Raw genomic sequence first — 10,764 nt, forward strand, 5'->3', positions numbered from 1 at the left:
TCATATTATCATTAAATCCGGACCTACAATTTTTAATAATTCCAGACAGTGTCGGTACTGTCTAATTAAAAGATAGTCTTCATTGACTGAAATCTTCAAAAATGTTCGTTTCCATTATACCACATGTCACAAGTGCACTAACTTGTTGAAAGTGAACTAGTGTTTTTTTTTAAAGTTGGTTTTATATTTGTGGATAGTACACATTTAAAAAATATTCTAGGGAGCGCCACTTTCTCATACATTGAGACTGACAGTGAGACATTCAGCCTTCCGTACAATTTAAAATTTTGTTAGTTTAATCACCATGTTGTATCATTTGTAACTGAGCATTAGAAAGAAAAAATGCATTATTTACAGTTTTTGACTTAAAGCCACCATTGACATAATATTCATATGTATCTGAGAAATATTTTATGTAGGCATTTTGAACATATTTAAATTGCAACATATAATCATGATACGCATTCAATAAATGAATGTCAATTGGGGTAATATTTTTAATACCTTCCATTCCCAGTCCAAATGGCGAATATTTACTAGTTTTAAAGTGAAATATTCCTGGTGTCCTGAAACCAAATTAAAGATCAAAATCAAATAGCCAAGTCGAAGAATGATCTTATTCCAAACATTAAGACTGAAAATTTCATTATATAATATTGCAAAATTATTCAAATGGGATTCCTTGAGAGAAAAACAACATAAACGATGTTGAAATTTTGAAAATAAAATATCATCTGAACGTCACACAAACTTTAAATACTAAATATGATGTATTCTCTTAGCTTTTTTTATATTTTTAATTCATTGTTTACACCGTTATAACATAGTAAAAATATAAATACTGTTTGAAAATGCGTTAATAGGCCTTTTCATCATATCATAAGCGCAAGTGCAGAGTTTATTTTTTCGTACTGACAGCAATAAGTAGGACTAAGATAGAAGATATTTGTTATTCATTTTATCACATTGGTTATAAATCATTTAGTACGAAACAAATGTGAATCGTGATTTTAAAATGAAAAGCCCTATTAAGTGTAAAAAAATATTTAAAATACAGAATAATTTTGAAATATTTAAACGCCATGTTTTGGCGCTCTCTGTTGGTGACGTATTAATATGTGACCTGTCAATTGGTCAACGTATAATTTACACTTAAAAAAAATGAATTTAAAACACAGTATTTTCTCTCGTTATTATTAAGTTTTCTAATAAAAAGTCGTAGAATAATATAACTTGTAATACCATACAAAATATAAATAATTAATACCATACAGTATGTCAACGAATTTGACAAACCAATACTAGGACGTTATGTCCGTTTTAAAATTTGTATTTCTGTTTTAGAAATTTTGAATTTCTCTCACTGAATTTGCACTTTTATTAATTAATTTTAAGAAATTAAAAAGATATTAATTACTAAAATAATGGTTTAGTTGAAATGTTCAGTCAATAAAGTTACGGAAGAAAAACATTTGAACCAAATTTTAATTTCATGAATATTCCCTATTGAAACAAAAATGTCAATTTAATCTCTGCTTAAACTGAAAATTTAACCAACAAAATAGTTGCCACTTAATATTGCCAATAGTTTAATTTAGCCTTGCAGTGTTCTGAAAAACAATTCTAGGCAGTGGCGGATTTACCAGCAGGCTGAGTAGGCTGGAGCCTAGTGCGGCAAATTTTAAGGGGCGGCAAATTTAGTTCATAAATTTTTTATTTCGATTGACAAAATTTAGAAAAAATTATAATACACACACAAAATACGAATTTCAAAAATTATAGAGGAATTAAAATATTCAACAAAAACCGAAATATAGTCCTATATACAGTGCTAAATAATAAATATCTCAAAATCTCTGCATAAACAATTGCTAAACGCTTTTGATTATAATGTAATGATCATGAATTTTTAGAATATCGCAATAGCGATTCCATATTATAGTCGAAATTTAGTTATTTTTACATATTTTCTTCACTGATAATTACTATAATTTTTTCTCCGTGTACCTAATAATTATGAGATCTCCTTACACAATTCAATCTTGATACAATATCGATGGTCTAATCATGATTGCTGCAGCAAGTTTGCAAATTGTCAAATTCTATTCCAGAAAGTTATTTCTTTATGCGTAAAAAATACTGACTAATTTTTATTAAATAAAAAGCTAGTTCGATATCTTATAGAGATTCAGAATAAGTATAGTCTTTTTGTTTAAATCAATCGAATAACAAATCTAGATTTTTTGTGTAAGCTTTATTCCTATTACATAAGTATTGTATAGTTTTAACACATACCTTAACTTGCTTTAAAATTGGTACATATTTGAGATATTTTTTGCATAAAATATTGTTTTTTGATAATTCTTTGCTGTAAAAATAATCAAGGATCTAACACGGTACCATAGTTCTCGATGATACTAACCATACGGGAAAAGTTGATGTAATGAGGATAATGGAGCACAAATCATAAAGTTGCAATTTTATTGATAGATAATTGATATGATTGTGAACTAAGATATCAAAATTTAGAGGCGGCAAAAATTGAATAGCCTACGGGCGGCAAATCTCTAAATCCGCCACTGATTCTAGGAGAAGTAAGTCTGAAAAACTTTGAAAACCTTTTTGAAGATGTCAGTCAGTGATGACTATCCTTTAATTAGACAGTACCGAAACTGCCTGGAATTATTATATATAATAATATGCTAATGTTTATATAATTTGTCTTTTTTTGTAGTTAGTTAAGAATTTTCTTAAGTATTATTTAAAAAATATAATGCTTTAATTAGCCTTTTCCTCAAAAGATTAAAAAAGATCCGCTAGATGGCAGCAGTAGGGGAAGTACAAATATTTTTATTTATTATATTTTGATTCCCTACCATCTAGCGGATTTTTTTTAATCTTCTGAGGAAAAAAGCTTATTAGAGCTTAAATTAAAGAATTATATTTTTTAAGTAGTACTAATAAACATTTTTTAGTAACTATATAAGACATGTTATAGTTCGTACAAAACCAAGTGGCACCGAGCAAGAGAGAGTGTATGATGTATATGTATGTGCACTTATATCTATACTCTCTCTTGTTCGGTGCCACTTGGTTTTGTACGAACTATATAAACATTATCGTATTACTATTAAATCCGGTCATAAAATTATTAATAATTCCAGACAGTTTCGGTACTGTCTAATTAAAGTATAGTCATCACCGACGAACATCTTCAAAAAGGTTTGTTGCCATAATGCCACAATTCACAAGTACAAGTGCACTTGAAAATAAAAACTAGTTGGTTTTATACTTGTGAGTAATACAAATTTAAAAAATAAGCTAGTGTAGCCGCACTTTTTCATAATTTGACTATGAGACATTCAGGCCTTCGTATAGATTAGCTTTATTGATATTGTGCGTTCAGTTTTCAATGATCAAAACTTGAACATTGACAATATTTTCAGCTAGTTTATTAATAATATTCATGATATTTAATGATTCTTTATCTTTAATTAAAAAATCTCACCTTAAATTTGGACCAAGCAACTGAACATTGTGGTAATTGCAATCCGTTTCATCACATTTCACACCATAAAATAATCCTGGATTTTCTATCATTGAACCCCAATAGTCAAGTGCAGCCTTGTGACAACATTGATTTAATTTAACAATTTCTAAGGACACAAATTTAATTTATCAAGCATCGACTATGAGATATTTTGTCAATTGGCTGCTATTTTGGCAATTGACCAGATTCAGAAATAATCGACAAAAATTTAGCGACAATAGACTTAAATGAAAATTCTTTGATACATTGGGCGTTTCAAAAGGTTGAGACAACACGTGTTTATCCGTAAAGTAGAAATCACTATAATGTTCTTTAGCTAAACATAAAAAATTTCTCCGTTTAAGAGCTAGACAAAGTTTTGAAATTGTTTGATACACTTAAAAACAGTGTAAATAATTTTGTTAAAGTTTGTTATGGTCGTATTTTTATCGGATGCAAAAAACATGTATGCAAATCATTATAATTAGTAATTAATTAATAATAATTATAATTAACACTTTACTATAGTGTAGAATGTTTTAGTACAAAAGCACTCCAAATTTCAACTGAAATGGTTATATATTTAGAAATTTATAATAATAAGTAAGATATAAAGATTTAGTCTAAGCGTACTCCTTTTTTTTAACAAAAAAATTCGTTACAGGGGAAACTCAGCAGAAATGGGTCGAAAAAGGGATTAAAAATGTTGGGTAAAAAATTCAACAGCTGAATGTTTACCGGTGAAGAGGGGTGGGGGTTTAAAGGGAGAGGCAAACGGGTTTTTTGCGATTTACGGCGTAAAAACTCTTCTTAAAATTGCAAAAAACTGAAAATTATTTAATAATAAAATTTCATATCTATTTCCATTTTGTAATTTTTTATGCAATACAAATTACATATTTGATGTAATATTGTTTAGAATTTTAAGATTTCAATTCAAAGCTTCTACACAATATTACATCAAATATGTAATTTTAAGAATGTTTTTTTGCATACAGTAAAGTATTTTTTATTTTTTTATATGAATTTTGATGTCTTTACGAAGAAAATGGCCGTCACAGAAATTGCCTATCGTTAAAAAAAACCTTTTAGTGCGATCTTTAAAAGAGGTCTTTTTTACTAATTTCTTAGAAACTAATGAACAATGTTTTGCTTTTGAATTGAAAAATTTTAATTACCATCTTCCGAGTCAATTTCAAATACATAACCACTCGGGCATTTTGGTTGTAATGTTCCACCATTTGCCACTAAATCTGAATCTGATTCTTTATAAAACCGAGTACCCCATGCTCCCATATTGGTGTGTAATGCAATTGTGTAATCTGCGTATCCTTTTTGAAAATGTACCCAAGGAGATGGATCTAAGCCAACTAATAATGGTAACTTTGGAAACGTATTCTTCGCTGTTAGAAATGCAACACATCCTCCATATGAATGTCCTATAAGTTCTATACTTTGCAGGGGTAATCCAATCTTTATTAATTTGGAAATGACAGAACCAAAAAGTTCACCAAGCCACTTAAAAACACACAAATAATTATATCAGTATTATATAAATTTAAAATAATTAAATTTAAATTAATTAATTAAGGAAGTTCCCTCGGCAATAATAGAAAAAATAAATTAGTAGATAAGGATCCGAATTTTTAGTATGTTATAGTTAACGAAATATATTATTGAATAAAACAAAAATTTGGGTATCTTACCGATCAATTAAGAGAGTTTTTATTAATTAAAAATACACTAAATAACATAGCCTGTTATGAGGATGGTTATGTTATTTAGTGTATTTTTAATTAATAAAAACTCTCTTAATTGATCGGTAAGATACCCAAATTTTTGTTTTATACAATAATATATTTCGTTAACTATAACATACTAAAAATTCGGATCATTATCTACTAATTTATTTTTCTACTAATTTTCTATTACTGGCGAGGGAACTTCCTTAAGCTATATACTTACGAACATCACTTCACCATACACACCAGGAGACTTGTCTGTCGTATAATAATAATGAGACAACTGAATAATATTATAACGTTTAGATCTGATGTAAGATTCTAAAAGAGGACGAAGATGTGAACTGTCCATTGGTGTGGGATGACCCGGGATAAAAAATGCTGTTTTGAGTGATGCATTAAATATATCTTGTTCCAAAATTTGTTCAGGAGCTGTTCCATTTATAATCCGATAATCTGTATATGTTCTGCGATTAAAGAATTGAATTGAGCAAGTTTTATCTTTATAAAGTGTCCAAAATAACTTAAATAATAGACCGTCAGATAATGGCAGATTAGTGCACGGTATCTTTCGCTTCTTTCACGGTATCTTTCGCTCTTTTTCGAAATTTGCAAGGTTTCTGCGTTATAAATCAAAGATAGAACATAGCTTCGTAAAAATTTAAATCGACATTTAAAATAAAATTTACAGGAAATTAATTTAAAGATAAAGTGAAATTCCGATACAGATATGAAGCGACAGCGCAATGCGGTTTTTGATACTGCACTTATGTACTAAATGGAAATTTTACAGAAATGGGTATTTTTCATTTACTTTCGAACCAGAAACGAAAAAACTGAGGCACTTAAATTGTCAGTATCTCGTCTATTTATTATGAATTACCGATACAAAACACAATTTACATGATCAGCAGAAAGATTTAAACAATTTGTTAAACGCAAAAATGTAATCAAGAACGTCACAGTATTTTTCATTTTGGCACTTCAATCTAATTATTAAAATAAACCTTGAGTATTAAAATTACTATTTAAGTATATTTTATAATTTTTCAAAACCATAATCATGTTTTATGGTGTCGAATAGTTAAATGATTTAATGATACCGCTAATAAAAATAAATGTTTTGTCTGTGTAGCTATCAGTTACATTTCGAGATAGCTCGACGGAATTTTACGTTGGTTAAATAAATTTCGGTTCCAAGATATCAAAAGAAGATTCTGCGACGTAATTTTTAAAATACTCCTTCCATGAATAGTATTTTTACGCCTCGAAAACGAAATAAAAATTTTATGACAAGTTTAAGGTTTTGGGTGTCCACAATTTTACCGCTAGATATGTATATGCAGGATAAAGACAACTTGAGACTAAAGGACGCCAGTAATTAATCCAAAAAGAACCCCGCACGATTAAATAGGAAAATAGCTTTCTATGAAAATTTTTCAAACCACCTTCTAATTGTTCTTCGGATCGTTTTGATAAAAAGCTCTCACAGTTACAAAATTTTTTAACGAGTAGTAGTTACAGAAATGGGTATTTTTCACTTACTTCCGAACCAGAAACGAGAAACTGAGGCACTTAAATTGTCACTATTTAGTCTATTTATTATGAATTACCGATACAAAACACAATTTATATGATCAGCAGAAAGATTTAAACAATTTGTTAAAAATGCGATCAAGAACGCGATCGCAAAAATGCGATCAAGAACGTCACAAGTATTTTTCATTTTATCACTTTAATCTAATTATTAAAACAAACCCAATTATATTTAAGTATATTTTATAGTTTTGTAAAAGTAGGTTTATGGTCTAGGTTTCAATTGTGAGGAAAGTGATGATGTTGGTTGTTAATTATAAAATTAGATTTATTGTTGAAAATATTTTATTTTTATTTGTTGTAAATTTTTTAAATACATTCTTGTTTTAATTATTAGTTGACTCCAAAATAAATTTTTTATCAAGATATATTTTCTTGAATAGCGACTTCTTGAATAATTTTTTTTTTTTTTTGATTCTCTAATATTGGATTCTTTTTTTGTGAATCTTTTTTAATGAATGCTTTCTTAATGAAGTCCTTTTTTAATGAATGATCTATTCAACTCAAATTTCCCTTTCGCTAATCTGATCAAACACACTATTCCAAAATTATATTTTTTTATCCCTTCTCAAAAAACGTAACAGATTAATACATTTCCTATATAATAACAAGTGAATACAAACAATTGACTGAGTTAATTGTTGAAATACCATGCATAGTCAGTGTTGATTTCTTTATCACATCACTACATATATAAAACAAAGTCGCTTTCTCTGTCCCTATGTCCATTTGTATGCTTAAATCTTTGAAACTACGCAACGGATTTTGATGCGGTTTTTTTTAATAGATAGAGTGATTCAAGAGGAAGGTTTATATGTGTAATAACATCCATTAAATAGTGGAGAAGTACTGCTATTTTTGAGGTTAATAGTTAAAAATGTAAAAAGTAAATAAGTAAAAATGTAGTGTATGAATTTAGATATTCCAAAGATAGCAGGAAATCTTCATGGTATAGGGAAAGGGGGATTGTTTTACTCCAAAATTAACGCGTGCGGGCCACGGGCAGTAATGAATAAATCAAAACTACTGGATCGATTTTAATCACATAGGCTATATATTTTATACCCGTGCGAAGCCAGAGCGGGTCGCTAGTAACACATATGCTCACACATGCTTACGAAAAAATGTTTCAAACAAAAGTTGTTTAATTTTTGATAAGAAACATTTTTTACACTTAACTTTTCTTCTATCTCTAACGGTTTACAAGATAGGTCCTACGGACCCAAGACCCAATTGACCTATGATGCTCATTTACGAACTTGACCTCACTTTTTACGTCTTGAGTACGCTGTAAAAATTTCAGCTCGATATCTTTTTTCGTTTTTGAGTTATCGTGTCCACAGACGGAAGGACGGACGGACGGACGGACGGACAACCGGAAATGGACTAATTAGGTGATTTTATGAACACCTATGACAAAATTTTTTTCCTAGCATCATTATTTTTAAGCGTTACAAACTTGGGACTAAACTCAATATACTATGTATATTTCATATATACATGGTATAATATAAATATTGATATCCCCGGGTCTTAAAGCAAATATTAATTTTGTGCAAAAAATTGAAAATTGGACTTACAACTCTGGGCCCTAGGAGGTTAAAACTTACTATATTATGTATATAATGAGTTGTATAAGAAGATATATGCCATTTTTGTTCACTTACATGATTATTATATATTTTTCCGTATACAATAATCATATACGGTATATTCATGCGGTCTATTATTTGTTCTTTTAAGTATTCGTTTTTAAGAGCATTTCATAATAATTCTTTTTAACTTTTTTTTTTTTTAAACTTTTACAGGACACAGAGCAGAGTCGAAAAGCTGCTGGAGAGGGAAAAAGCAGGTCCTCCCAACAAGGGATTTCCCTTATTACGACATAAACAATGATAAATTTTCATTTGGCGACAATCTCTATATCCCAAGCGCTGCTTTCAGGGAGGCAAGCCATACAGATGTGCCATCAAAATTTGTTATAACGATGTCACATGCTTTATGGAAAAAAGAAACACTTGCGAAAAAGGTTGTCCGAAAGCAGCGCAACACGGGAGACAGAGAAAGCCTAACACCCAGGAAAGTTGAGTTATTAGCATTCCATTTTGAGAATTTTTTAAGAAAAAGAAACTAGAAAGGATTTTTATAGAATTAAAAAAAATAAATACCTATCTTGGGAGGGCGATTATTTCAGCCAAAAAAAAATTAAAACTGTGATTTCTTTTACTTATCTGTTATTGTTATTGTTATTTTATATTTATATTTTATATATATGATTTTATAATCAAAAACTTAAAATAAATAGAACAAATACAAATTTGTTTTCAGTTATTTCTTCAGATTACATTCACCTGATTTATTCCCTTACATGTTTGAACTACAATTTTATTTATATTTAAAAATTTGTACAAATAAATTACCTATCATGAAGGTTATAAAGAAGCTTCATGTTACCTATCGTAAGAACTAAGAAGTAATTTAACCATCAATTATCGTCGGCATTATAATTTCGTTCTGTAAAACTTAAGTATCCAGAAACAAATTATTTCGCATACGAGAGTGTAAACATGGTGTAAACTTTATAAATAGAGTTAGAAAAACTCTAAATAATTCTTTTTACATCCGCAAAAATTTTTCAAAAAAATTTTTTTGAAAGTATTAAAAAGTCTTACTAATTTTTTTTACAGCCGCATAAATTTTCAAATAAATTTTCAAAAATACTAATTCTTTTGACATTTTTATAAAATACTTTTTTTAAACTAATTCTTTTTATAGCCTATAAATTTACTATTGAAAGCATGGAGGTTATAAAGAAGGAGAACGATCTCTATGGAAATTGGAAAATATTGTCCCCAAAATATGGACAAAATAAGTGAGGCACTGGGATCGCTAAGTTGTCTCATTAAAAGCGGGCTGTTGTGCGCTAATTTCAATGATCTATCAACGTTTAATATACGTCTATATAATATCATTCAAAGGAAAAAAAAAAAGCAAATAATGAAATTATTATAAATTATTATTATTATTATTATTATTATTATTTACTAATGAATAAAAATTATAAATTATCTATTCTACTTTATAAATTTATCTATACTACTTTATAAATTTGAATGGTACTAACTTCATCTATTTGTACTCCTAAACAGCTCACTTCGCAGATACTACTTACCGACGATAGCGCGGCTGGTGGCTGAAAAATAACTATATAAATTCTACAAATTTTCAGGGACAGGTGCGCTAATGCTTTAGCACGTAGCGATCGTTCTCCTTCTTTATAACCTCCATGATTGAAAGTTTTAAAAAGTCGGAATAATTCTTTTTACAGCCTCAAAAAAATTATTAAAAACTTTTTTTAAGTATTAAAAACTCTGAAAAAGTCTTATTAACTCTTTTAGTAAGTTTTATTAACTCTGAATAACTCTTCTGACAGAGTCCGAAAAGATGGAATTATTCCGATTCCGACTTTTTACGTCTTATTAGATCTTATTTAGAGTTTGTAAGAGAAAGTAAAACTTTAAGAACTCTTATTAAAACTTTGTAACAGTTTCTTTTTTCCATAAGGGTGGCTATTTAAAAATTTTTTTTTTTTAAATTTAGCGCCTAGGTGATTTAAGGAAGAACTAAAACGAGTATAATAGATTTAACATGGAAAGAGTATATGAATTTACACGGTATGGTTAGCAGTTATAATTAGTTTGATACAGTCATTCATCCTCACAAAATTTCAAATTTATAATATATCAGGAAATACGATCGGCTTGCGGCAGTATAAACTTGGCTGCCGAAATATATAAATATATTCAAATGAATATATTTATACAGTGTCTGTACAAAGAAAATATCGGATAGATGTCGTTTACGATAATATCTCCGTTTTTTGTAATTGGGTCCCAG

At 28.7% G+C, this 10,764-nt stretch overlaps 1 protein-coding gene across 1 annotated transcript; it reads right to left on the minus strand.

Moving 5' to 3' along the window:
- Positions 1-186: 186 nt before the first annotated feature.
- On the minus strand, positions 187-6,927 carry LOC123305607. The gene is made up of 5 exons (XM_044887378.1): positions 6,885-6,927; positions 5,495-5,738; positions 4,708-5,047; positions 3,509-3,656; positions 187-566 (listed from the first exon to the last, which is right to left on the minus strand). The coding sequence occupies exons 2-5, from the start codon at positions 5,621-5,623 to the stop codon at positions 296-298; spliced, it is 888 nt and encodes a 295-aa protein (XP_044743313.1). The 5' UTR covers positions 5,624-5,738; positions 6,885-6,927; the 3' UTR covers positions 187-295.
- Between the last annotated feature and the right edge of the window lie 3,837 nt (positions 6,928-10,764).

Source organism: Chrysoperla carnea, chromosome 1 (assembly GCF_905475395.1).
Source record: "Chrysoperla carnea chromosome 1, inChrCarn1.1, whole genome shotgun sequence".
NCBI lineage: Eukaryota > Metazoa > Arthropoda > Insecta > Neuroptera > Chrysopidae > Chrysoperla > Chrysoperla carnea.